General features: G+C 37.5%; 2 protein-coding genes across 3 annotated transcripts in view; one reads left to right on the top strand and one right to left on the bottom strand.

The window, feature by feature from the left end:
• LOC6566509 (MKRN2 opposite strand protein) overlaps positions 1-5,217 on the top strand; it is a 55,290-nt gene extending 50,073 nt beyond the window's left edge. For both annotated transcript variants that reach the window (XM_032739615.2, XM_001993361.3), the window contains 3 exons: positions 3,246-3,746; positions 4,093-4,279; positions 4,350-5,217. In XM_032739615.2, coding sequence (XP_032595506.1) covers positions 3,406-3,746; positions 4,093-4,279; positions 4,350-4,733 — 912 coding nt within the window. In that variant the 5' untranslated portion in view covers positions 3,246-3,405 and the 3' untranslated portion in view covers positions 4,734-5,217. The remainder of the gene's footprint in view (positions 1-3,245; positions 3,747-4,092; positions 4,280-4,349) is intronic.
• Positions 5,218-5,351: 134 nt separating this feature from the next.
• LOC6566510 (Golgi-associated plant pathogenesis-related protein 1) lies at positions 5,352-6,371 on the bottom strand. Its single transcript, XM_032739617.1, has 4 exons — positions 6,218-6,371; positions 5,903-6,010; positions 5,621-5,847; positions 5,352-5,509 (listed from the first exon to the last, which is right to left on the bottom strand). Exons 1-4 carry the CDS (start codon positions 6,230-6,232, stop codon positions 5,422-5,424), a joined length of 438 nt encoding a protein of 145 aa, XP_032595508.1. The 5' UTR covers positions 6,233-6,371; the 3' UTR covers positions 5,352-5,421.
• Positions 6,372-13,315: the final 6,944 nt, after the last annotated feature.

Consider the following 13,315-nt stretch of genomic DNA (forward strand, 5'->3'; position numbering starts at 1 on the left):
TGCTTTGAATAGATGTTATTTTATTGTCTAATTACTATGTCACCAGTAGTCTGTCATCTACATTACAAGTGGTCTGCTACAATATGTAGCGCCTTGAGGGAATCTTTCTCAGCTAAGAATTCCTAAATCAATAATGTATATACGCAATGATCGGACATAAAATGCTTTGAGTTGATCATTTTGCTTTTTGTTTATTTGAGTAGCCAAGTCAGTCAAAGTTTCAACATTAATGTTAACATTAAAGCTATCGTCAGATAACTACATCGTACTCTAAGCATACAAATTAGTTTAATGTAATAAATTTTTGCCAGTGTATTTGATTATCAGAATGACGCACTTTTTCGTATTTTATTCTTGTCTCTCTTCTTGGCTGTTTGGAAGCAGGCAAGTGATGCTTTAAAATGAAATGTCTTAAATGTTTTTTTCCTGCTTCTTTTTTGTCAGGATTACAGTTATACTTTTGTTGTTGTGCTGTTTACTTTTCTTTTTACCTCCTTAACAAGTGCTTCTGGCATTGGATTTTTTGCCAAAAGCCAAAACAAATTGAACTTTTCACTTTGCATTTGTCATGAAGCAGTTGTTGGAAATCTTCAAATTCAGCTTGAAAACAAATTTAATTCACAAAACAAACAAAAATATGTCTGAACCAAAATTTTCACAAACAAGTGATTTGCATATTTTGTTTTTTTAATTTTGCGGCAAAAATAAATGAAATATATTTATTAATTTATTTTCTTTGACAGCGGCTGTGGATTTATTTATTGGCTCAATTTTGCACATTTTATTAAAAAAAATTCTTGCTCTAAATTGGGAGTCAATTTTGATTTACGACTTAGATTAACCGTTTTCTTAAAGATTTATATTTTAAAGTTATTTGTATTAAATATATATATATTTGCATATTTCCTATTGCTAATCTTAAAAGTATGCTATAGATTTTATTCTTTGCCATGCCAAAGAAGTAAGTTGATATTTAGTTTAATTACACAAAACGTTTTTATTTTGTTGTTCTTCGAGCTGGCAACCACTAATTTTTTAAGCAATTTCGTAATTTTAAGCACAGTTTGTATATTTTTAACCTAATTACGCATTATTTGCATTTTAAACTCATATATCTTCTGCAAAAAATTGATTTTGTCACCCGTCCTGCTTGAATTATGTGATTTTCTTTCAGTCTGAATAGTAACAAATTTTTTGCCAACCATTTGATATCGACTGAACCCATATCAAAACTGTTCGTTTAAAATGCCATCTGATGGGGGCGTGGTGGATGGATGCTGAATCTGATGTTTGGCAAAGTAAACAATTTAATTTACGCACAAATTGTCACGCCCAATTTGGGCCATTAATTGGCATAGCGATAAAACAAAGGCCGTTAACTTGCTCAAACTGATTTTTTGACAATTTCTTTATTTTCAGGACATTCTGAGACATTTTCATACATTTGCTTTGTTGACTTGGGTGAGACTTTGGCGGTTGTTTTTATGCTGTTGCTGTTGAAGGCTTTTATGTTTGTTTGTGTTGTGGCTGCGGCTGCCAACTTTGAATATCTTTTGGCGATAAAAACAAAAATGTCACATTTAACTTTTCTGACAATGTTGACAGCCACAACAGCAAGCAACAACAACCGCAAATCTACCACCAAAAGTTCCTAGAAAATCAGTTAACGCTTTTAAATTTGTTTGACTTGGCCCATTAAAGATGCATTTACGCTTATCAGTCAGTTGAACAAATGTTGTGTGTTAAATTTGAGTGTGTGCATTTACCTACCAAAAGCGGTTTAGGTCATTATCCTTGTGTTATCCTTGTTGAATGTCTGTGTCCTTTTTTCGGCACCTCATCGATTAGCCAGCCAAGTGTTGCCATGCAACAAAGGCGGCCACTTGCCAGCAGCAGCGGCACACACAAAAGCACGGAGGGTTGGAGGCGAAAACCGCATAAGCTACACACTAAACCGGAATGAAAGGAGTCGTGCGGGGTACTGACGACCAAGGGTTAGGATTCGTAGCGACCGCAACGTGGTGACACAAGCACTCGCACACACAGACACACATTCGAACAGGACAACAAAATGTTGCACGTAACTTGGCGACGGGAACGGCGACGAGCGTCCACGCAGCGCATGCAGCAGCGCGATCGACTTGTGTTTATGTTTCTATTTATGCAGGATAATGCAATATATCCTAAGAGACTGTCACACTTAATGGCCCCTGATCGAATCAGGCGACGCAACCGAATCCTGTGTCTAGCAGTTCGTTCGCCACACACGCGTGCACTCAAACACTGCTCGAGATTGTTGATAATATTAATAATAATAATGTTTCGTTGATGCTGATGATGATGTTTGATAATGAAATTCCACAATCCGTATGCCACACGGCACTTATGCTAGCTGCCAATTGCGACAACAACACGACCGTCTGCTCGCACGGCTCGCCGTCAACTGGTTCCGCCTCAAGCTTCGGGCTGACACGTTGCACGAAACTCACAGCGGCAACTTCTGGGATATTTGACGTTAGCTGCACGTTAACGTTTTTAACCACACATTTGAAATGCAATTTGGGGCTGTTCTCTCTCTCCCTCTCTCTCTCTCTCTCTGAAGCTCTCGCTTGTGCGCGCTCTCTCTCGCTCTCCCTGTCGCTCTTTCTCGCTTTTCCTCTCTGAGTCCCTTTGTTTTGATGATGGTGAGTTTGCGCCTGGGGTGAATTTATATTCCCTTGTAAGATTTGTTTTCATTTTGCCGGTTTGTTTACGTTTTCCGCTTTCCACCTTAGCCGGTTTTTTCAACGCTAAGCATGTGCTAAGGCACATTATATTTTTGGCAAGAGCCCTCAAATGCTTTTAGCTTCCTTTAATAAGGGATTTGTCTTGGTTGGTACTATGTAAGCAATTTGAATGGCATCCCTAGAAGATGTTTGAAATTATTATTATTAATCGGAAGTAAGTTATTTATTGTTCAAATTTTAATTTATGTTTCTTAAAATATATGTAATTATTGTCAATAAATTTTGTAATTTCCTCAATGAATGTTTGGACATTCAAAGGCTCTACCATAAGAGCTTTTGTACTTTAAAGATATGTATGTTTATAATAATAATGATAGCTGAGGCCACACAGTTTCTGTAAAGGACAAGACCGCAAAAGCTGTTGGTCGGTAAAAGGACCGGCTGACAATCCGGGCAAACAACTTTAGTAACATTTCGACTGGTAGGGCTTATTTAACAGAAATGTTCATTTTATTGCAGGCCTGCGTAACCACAGGAGCCAAAGAGGCAGCATCACAAGCGGGGCGGCTTACCAGAGGAGTATCAACAATAGTAACATTCCATAGAGGCAAAGTGTATCAATTATAATACGGGTGCAAGGCGAAAACCCCAAAACGGCCAGCTTACCAAACGGGCAGTCATGTTGGCGACAACAACAGCAACACAGAGAACATCTACAACCACAATTACCTCAGATCCGGGCATTCTGTGCTTTCATCACTGCAACGTGAAAGTTTTCTGTTTCGCCTTGCCCCACACTTGCCCCCATTGCAATGCGCAACTGGATGCGGATGCGAATGTGGATCCCAATGCTGCTCCAGACACATTGGGAAATGCGAGTAGCAGCAGCAGCAGCACCATCACCACCACCACAATAACAATTTCCAGGCTGCTCCCTTTTCGGTTGCCCTATCCCTTTGTGCGTGCCACGCAGCATCCATGTGCGATTGTCCTGCGGCCCTCCACAGGCGACTTCCTCAAGTGAGTAAATGGGGCTAGTTTACAAGCGTTTATATGCGTTCGTTAGCCTTTAGGGGGTTTTTATAGAATTGTCAAGAACTTGCTAATATAGCTATACTATTTTTAGTGAAAATATAAAAATATATTGAGCTTTGCATTTTTGTTTGTTGCCTTTGTAAATGCAACACCCAAAAAAGAAGTATTGGTCTTTGTTTTAGAAGAGCTCCGTGGCCTCATAATCTCAGCAATATCAGTATATATTTTCTGTTTTTTGGATTTTGGAGCTGAAATTTTTAATCTCTTTTGTGTTTTTGGCGTCTGGAATATGCAAAATATGTGTGATGCGTTTTTGTGTGTGTTTCCACAGCGATTACAGCAACGCCACAGATTTGCATATAGCGGTGACCACATCCGCCGGCGACATTGTCGAATTCGATAGGGATGGACTGCAGCGCCATCGGCGCGATGATAATCCGCGCGACTGGTGGCAATCTCTGCTAGTGGGCGATGTGCCTGAGCCCTGGCACGACTACTGGGACGAGGTTCTCCAGCAGGTATATGTCCATTTAATATACATATACATACAAATTGCATGCAAATTGCTAAGCTACTCTTCTCGAATAGATTTGTGCACAGTCAACCCGCTGGTCTATCGCCTGCTATGAGGAGACCAGCCATAATTGCTATACCTTCGTCCTGGCCTTCCTGCAGGCCCTGGGCTATGCCCAGCTCAGCGAGGCGGCCCGCACCAAGACCAGTTTCTGTGAGAAGTACATAGTGCCCAGGACAACGACCGCCGGAAAATACATCTCTCTTTATCGCCGCCTGCGTCTGGCTGGCATCCATGTGCATCGTCAGCAGTCCAAGCAGCGGCCTCTCAAAGTGGATGCCTGTGATGGCCCAGATGCTAGACTGACCAATACAAAGGCGCACACCAATGGCATTGGGAGTGGCGGTTTAGGAGCACGCCTTCATGCACGTCAAACGCTTTGCACCATCGAGGAGTGATCGAGAGTTCTACAGTTAATAAAAAATGTTGATATCGGGTATCGCTAGAGCTATAATCTATCTAAAACTCCGCGTACTAAAAGTGCTGCAGAAAAGTTAAATCAATACGATTAAACGATGATTTGATACCATCGAACTGCAATTGAAAAATCCATTTATATTTTTGCAGCAGTATCACATATATATGTATGTTCAGTTAACATATTTAATTACTTATATGTTCCTTCAGTTAAGTATTGTGTTACACCAGATGTTTTGGTATATATGTACATTAAAGTTCTTGTTAGTGTATAATTGAAACGTATTTATTTTTAACTTGGCGTAACTTTGTAATTAGTTTTACTTTACTTATTTTTATAAGTTTGGTCTTCTAATGGGCAAAATAGTGATTGTTTAAATAATTAAGTATTTTATGTGATTTTGAAAAGTGATTTAATAAATACTGTCAAGAATATGTATGTTCATGAACATTTTTGATCGCTAAGCAGTAAATGTTAACCCCAAGATCAGTATAATAATTTAACAATAATCCCAATCGTTAAATGCTAAGCAAAGAATTTGGTGATAAATACTTGACATTATTTCCGCTTATATTCATTGATGCAAAATAATTTATCATGGAATGTTATGAACTTTATAAAATGTAGTTTAACTAATTTTTGGTGTAAAAGCTTTTTGATATGTGGAATTATTTCGGTGGATGGACGTTTTCCGGGAACTGGTTCATAAAGTTGCCAGGTGGATCATAGTTGCACACTACATAAATTGTGTTCCCACTGCAAGAGTTTAGGGAGGACGAATTATTTTGAAACCCTGGAAAGTCAGGATGCTTTTTTGCAGTCCCGCAAATATCATACGCAGATCAACTATGCATCTCGTATGCTTACCGTCGAGCAAATCCTACGCCAAGCTGTGTAGAAGATCTCCACACCACTTGGGTAAAGTGGCCCGTGTTACTTTGGAAGGATGGTCGTTGCCAATTGTACTGATGGATTTCATTATACCAGGATGTTACTGCATCTGTACCAGTGAGATTACCACCCGAAGCCATATAGATATTCTCTCCATATCCACTGTTTTGACGATGCTCCATACGATTTTTGGCCAGTAGATACTGCATAGATATTGACGAATAATTAGATATACCAGTGGATAATAGAGGAGTGTACCTTTGCCCAGTCGGTGGATAGTTTGGATAGTTGTTCATTCAGCTGCAGTGGAGGCGCATTGTGGCGAGTTCTATAGGAATTGTGGGCCTTAAGCACCTCTTGTTCGAACTGCAATGGAACGAATTTGGCAAATGTAACTGCTTTGAATTTAAATAGTAAAACTGAACTTAAGTTGAGTCACTGCTGCTCTAGCGTTTTGCTGATTTTTATTTACACAAAACTTCACTTTTCTGCAACACTTTATAATTCAAATTACAAAGCACCCATATATTTTGAATATTACATAAACATTTATTACAAATAAATTATTCTTACTGCTTGAGTACTCATTGCCGTTGAAGTACTTTGAAATTTAATTTGATAAACTATTAGGAGAATTGTAATTGAAATATTCTCATGGATGAAGCTTTACGGTTCCGACGTTTAAATAATACTGAGCCCCTTAGCTGTGAGCAGTGCCTTTTTATGTGTGGTGCACTTTACTGATAGGAACAAGCAACTTAAATAGAGCAACCTCCGGTGGTGGCTGACTAAGCTCTTTATCAACAACTGGTGCACATCTATACATAATGCCTCACACAACAACTGAGGTCTGTTTGTCGGATCGTATGCTGATTCAATTTAAATGAGCTCGCTATAATGGGGTATATCTTGAGTTCTTTACAAAACGAGATAAATATAAATGCTACGTAAATAATTTGATTTGTTTTCATTTATATTTTTTTTTTTTATTGGGGAGTGTTTACGGACTGAAATTTTCTTAATTTAACTTTGGCATATTCGGCTTAGAATTGAGTCAACCTATTTTTAAATATAGATTTTATGGGAATATTAAAAACTTTACTGCTCAATGCTGGCACACCTTAGAAGTTTTAAAATTGAAAAATCGTGTCTGGTTGTGATAAATTATATACGACAGTAATAAATAAATGTTTCGATTGAAAATGTGACACATTTATATTTTAGCATATTGCGTAGCAACCTTTTGTGGTTCAATTGTTAGTAGGTCGTCCATCAGGGCTTATACTTACATGTGTCAACTAAAAGCTTTGCGGGATGTCATCCTTGTGCTCAGCCTTTTGCGGCTGATATTCGCGACTCCCTCATTATTAATCACAATATCCACGGCATGAAGCGGATTCGTTATGCAAAACTGTCATGAATCAGGCGAAAATGTAATTACATTCTCTCTGATGAGCAGCGAGCTCATCATTTCCTCTGCACCTTGGTGGTGCCCTGGTGTCTTATCCTGGTTGCTCGCCAAGTCGGGACATTTCATCTTGGATAGCACGCAATACGTGCATATAAATTGTATAATGTCGTTGGTAACTTTGAAGACACGTAATCTAGAAGTAAATAAGTTTTCTGCGTCGCCTCGCGTTAAGTTTTGCTTATGAATTTTAAGCTGACAAAGTTTTCTGTTTGTTCTTGTTGCTGTTCTGCCCATTGGGGTATAATGATGTTGTTATTGAATTCAACTGTAAAGGATGCTTAGTATGATCGTAGATGTGAAATGAGTTGTAAATTGATAACTTCAATAATACAAAAAATGCATTGGACTGCGGCACAGGGTTAGAGGAAATTTTAATAGAAATAATAATAACGACAGGTTTCTATTTCCTGCATAAATTTTACTAAATTTGCACACCGTAATTACTTAGATAAGACAAAAGCTAGCAAATCACACAATCATGAAATACACAATGGGTATCAATCGGATGACAAGTTGACTCACAAATGGCACAATGGCACATGCTAAAATGGGTCAGTACTTTGACATAATTAAACAGCAATTATTATATGGCCAGACCAAGGTCGTGACCACACCTGTAATTGTGCCATAAAATATTGTAGAAATGGGTGCGCTTGAAACAATGCTTGAGCTCTTATCGGGAAACATGAGTCAAAAGCATGTCGGAAAAAAATGGATTTATTCCAACAGAAAGCTGTTACAAATTTTAGTTATTCAATTCAAATGGCCCCAGTTTAGCATAAGATGCGTAACAAACGATTGCCAACAATAGCCACAGCCAAAAAGGAACGTGCTAAATAATGCACATGTCCATTGAAAGAGAACAAAAATCAGAGAATCTGCAATCGGCAATCGGCAAATCAGCACAGACCTTGAGCGGCACTTAGTACATTCGAGCGAATTATTTTGTATTCATTTGTTGGCCCACTCTTCAACATATATATATGCATATATACATACATTCATATATAAATACATACGTACATACATATATATATACATACATACATACATACATACATACATACATACATACATACATACATACATACGTACATAAACACATATATGCATTTTGTCAGTCCGGCAGCGAACTTTGTACCTCCATTACAGACCCCAATACCAATGCAGCCTGAATGGGTATATTATGGTGAACATCCAAACGTTTGTATGGCTGCTGCCCAGATAACACCCAATCCCACATCCCCGCAACAGCCAACCCCCCTTTTCGACACGTTTTCAACGTTGTCGAGCAAGCATTGAAAAATCTCAACTAATGTCAAACGCTTTGTCGTCATCGTCGTCTATGAACATTATGGTTGCAGGGAGGCGACGGAGTGTTGAGTTGACACTTATAATTTAGTAGCTGCATATTTCTCAATGCAGTCAAGTGGATGGAGCTGCTTATGTTCTCTTTGAAAAGGATGAATGCATTCTCACTTTGATTGATGACCAAAGATTCTGAGCGTAACAAAAATTAAAAGTTTCATCAGTTAGATCAGTTTAAGCAACCTTAAAGCACTATTTTCATATCACTTTAAAATTATAAAACAAACAAGCAATTGATAAAGAATGCAGCGATATTTATATGGAAAAGAAACAATTGCGCCGCTTGTTTCCAAGAATTTGAATCTGTGCCGGTCAAGCGCACTGCAATAACTATTCTGATTAGAAATATATTTGTAATGCAATGCAAATATGTAGCGCCGGAACTCTGCCTATTCTCTGAACAATTTTTCATTACCATGGGTATCAGTATCTGAAGACCTTCGATCAGAGCGCGTGAAATTGCATTAACCCAATTTCTTGAGTCAACTTGAGCAAATAACCAAATTGCGAGACGATTGTCTTGGAAACTTAAGGAAAATGGTAAAACCATATATCTGACGTAGATTCACCAAATTTGAAAGGTATATTGCTAGTATCATCCGTCAGAAGGCGAAAAACCATTTGGAATACGCCCACTCCGTAAAAACCTATATCATCCGCAATTTAAGAGCCACAGTACCAAATTTGGAAGGCATATCACCGGGACAACATCCACCCTATTGTGTGGCACATGTTTTCGGATAGTTTTACTTTTTGGTATCAGAGTATTTCGAAGTCGGCTGCTCCCAAATGAAACTTTCCCACTTTTTAAATTTTCATGTTATTTGCGCTTTAGTTTGAAATTGTGATGCTTCTTGAGAAAATTGAAATAATATTGAGCAATTGCTAACTGCAGCCACAGTGAAGTGAAACATTCTTTAGATTGTGTTGAATGAGTACTTATAAGCTTCTACAATATGATTTTAAAAATAGCGATATTATAATGCAGTTGTCCATGGATAAATTTCACACACAATTTGATGTTATATTAATTTCATCCGTATTAATCCATTAAAACGCTTTGTCGTCGTCGCCGTTTATCTTTTAATTCATCATATACTAATTTCTACAAAAGCGCATTGAGATTATTTAATATACGGGAAATTTAATTATTTTAATTGATGCAATGCAATGATGCATTTATTTCGACAATTAATCATTTGAAACTCAAACAATCATTGAGTATGGTATATACACAGTGTATATTATACATATACATATTACATTTAAAGTATTAATGATCAGTTGAACCATTCAAATTGTGTGGTTAAAGCTTATTCTGCTATTATCTCAATTAAAACATAATTTAATATTTTGTAATATCAGGCTTTATTATTTCAACATGAATGTGGAATGTGATAAATATATGATAAAGTGGGGTCGTAATTTGATGCATATCAAAGTCTAAATATAACAAGTCCAGTGGGCTGGACTACGAAATACCCATACCACAGCAGTTCATATTATTTTCTAGTGTTGACAAATTTCTCTATTCAAGTTTTGCACACTTAAATGTACCTAAATTTCACAAAACAAGGATGGAAAGTTGAAATAATAGACCTACATAACTGTTGCAGTCGAGTTGTTACTATTTTCTCAAATGCCTTGGGTATTGTGGACAATTTGGAAATACCCCTGTAGTTTTTTACATCAAACTTTGAGACATTTTTATGGAGATGAATAATAAAGGACTCCTTCTAAATAGCGGGGAAAGAACAAGTATCAACAGCAAAAGTAAATAATTTAAGTAAAAGTTTGCAAAGAGACTCAGAACAGTACTTAAAAAACAGCCCCGAATCCATTTGGACCTGGCGAATACTGAGTGTAGGTCGCCAAGAAAAGACTTTTCAGTGATCACAGAACAAAAACTGCAATTAGATCTTTGAACAACAAAAGGATAGGGTACATTGTGTGAAAAGTTAGTAGGGGAATAGGTAGGTTGAAAATACTCAGAGAGCAGATCGGCTGCAGGCTGATCATTCCTTGCTCTTGTGTCTTCATAAAAACGAGTTTGGTAACGAAGACAATTTGCGTTTCATATTCACAAACTTATAAACGTGCCTAGGAATCTGTGCAAATTTCAGCCTACGGTGAAGAATGTAATTATTATAACAACACGAGTTATGAGTAATAAAAATGATATCACGATATCCATATTGGTATCAAATAATAATTAATTAAGTTTAAGAAAATCTGCTGTACGGAAGAAACGATTCTTACGTGTAGAACCCGTTTCTATAAAAGGGTCAAGAGTTTGTAGCTCTTCAGGATAAACAAGTGGATTACAGCAAGTGATAATAGTACAAAAATTAAATCAAGTAAGCTGTCGTTACAGTTTCGAATAGGATTAACTTGAGATAGTGACAACTCATGAAGCCCATCAATAAATTAATTTGAGCTGAGTAACACAAATAAATTTGATGGATCGCCAATACATAATTTCTGGAAGATTAAAGTCACCACATACAATCAAATAGTCTCCATCAGAAATCATAAAAGAAATATATTGGTTTGCGGATAGATGATTTAGATAGATGGAGACATCTGATTGAGGCGGAATGTAGAAACATGTGATAAATAATAAAAAAAATAAATAAATAATAAATAAAAAATTTGTATTCTTAAGACTCCTAACATTCTGATGAGCTAGAGAAAGAGAGGATTTTAGTTGTTTGATGCAACATTCGAAGATGAGGACTTAGAGGTAGTTTAATTGGAGGCCGAAACGTTTTTTATTTGTATAATCCTTTATTACTAAGCCTTTCGGCTAGAAATTAGCACAAAAAATTATGCCAAATTTCTCAACCGGAACTGTTATTTTAAAAGATGAAATTTCTGTTCTATAATTAAAATTAAATTTTTCATCCGTTACTTAGTAGATGTCACTTTAGCCTGTAAGCAGACTTTAATATCATCTACTGATATATCAAGGGCAAAACGGGAAATAAAACTCTGATTTATAGATGCAACCGCTGGCATGGGACAAACCAGAGCCACCACTATTGATTACAAGTGGTGCAGGATAAATAAACTGCATCAACTTCTGATCATTATCAATAGTAGGCGTTAGTGGTGCAGGAGACAATTACCGAACCGGAGCCAATAAAGTTGATTCTCGATGCAAAGCAGGCTCAGCTGATTGCTTCTGCTTAAGACGCTCATTCAATAGTTTTTCACTATTAAATTGAATGATAGACGAAGATCCTGGAAGCCCCGTATAGTTTGTCTCATAAAAACCTGAATATCGGACTTCGCAGCATCGCTCGCAACACCACTTTAACCCGGATTATTGCCGATTATATCCCTTACCCGTTGCGTCGTCACACAACCAACAACAGATGAAATCGGCCTTTGGGTCAGCCTGGCTCTTGCAGCTTTTTAAGTAGCACGCAGACATTTTTAATGAATAAATTAATTTGTTCGAAAAGAAGGGAACTATGCAAATATTCGGCACTGCACAGTAAAAATAAGAACAAGAGAATTTGAGGAGGGGATTTTGAAAATTTTAGGGGCGATAAAATTATGAGAGAAGGTTCCTAATAATCTTGCTTCCATGTTTGGCAACTGTAGTTATTAAATTGCGGGAGATATAGGCTTTTGTCGTTATTCTGGGCGGGGGCGTACATGGTCCACAAATTTCCGGATTTTTTAAGGCTTTCTAGCTTTCAAATTGTGTGAGATGTATGGTGTTATCACTATACAAAAACAGTTGTATCGGTTTAGAGAGGCGGAGTGGGTTTGGCCATCCAATTTTTTATCGATCTCTAGTTTATCGGTGAGGGGCGTGGTGGCGGCGTGGTGGCGGCGTGGTCGATTTTATCGATATCCTGGCCCCCTGGTGGACGTAGCACTCAAATTTTTACTGACGCGGGCACATACCCGCGTATGTTCCAAGGCTCAAATTTCTATCTTTAAGTGTGCCATTCATATAGACGGACAGACAGCATGACGGACATTGCGCAAAGCTAATATACCATAAGATCTTCGGTATAAACACAGCTGTTAACCGCCCACTGTATGTATGCATGAATTTGTGATTGCTGACAGAAAACCCAAAACAGGAAGACAAGCATAGCCAAACAAGAGAGTTATTATATTATATTAATGAAATTAGAAACACGAGATAACATTTATTAGGACCGCAAACTGGGCACAGTGCAGTAAAAATACAACTGATCACAGCAAAGGCTAAGGCAGAGGAGTTATAAACTCAACATAACTCGTTTCATCTCATCTAAAAACTGGCTAACCACAACTGATTCTTAGCAGCACCAATGTGGTGAATGGTGAATCATTTGCATTTTTATTTTACAATTTATTTGACTTGCAAACGGATATTGAATACACTCTTACCCACACAAATGCAAACACAACTTGTCCACGACTGCTATTTCTATCAGCATAACCTCAAGCAAGGATATTCTTTTAGATATGTGTTCCAAGCGAAATGCAACAATAAAACTAAATCGAATTCAGATAGAAAGTTCATTTACAGTTCATCAAGTTGCCTCCACACACAAGATCTGGTCTGAAGCAAGAGCAAAGAAACTTCCCCTCTTCCATGTGAACAAGTTTAGCAAGGACTGGTAAGTTTTTGGCAGCTGACTCATATAAACTTCCTACTTGTATTTTATGCTAAATTAAATGTGCACCAAACCAACAAACCATATATGTATGTACATATCCATGCGTATACCCAGTCTCCATATAATTGCTTGAAGGGTATAACACAATTCAATTGCAAAACTGCATGCACAGTCTGGAGCCTGTAGCAATCCTGTTCCATAATTTGT

This window comes from Drosophila grimshawi, unplaced genomic scaffold (assembly GCF_018153295.1).
Source record: "Drosophila grimshawi isolate 15287-2541.00 unplaced genomic scaffold, ASM1815329v1 contig_1377, whole genome shotgun sequence".
NCBI lineage: Eukaryota > Metazoa > Arthropoda > Insecta > Diptera > Drosophilidae > Drosophila > Drosophila grimshawi.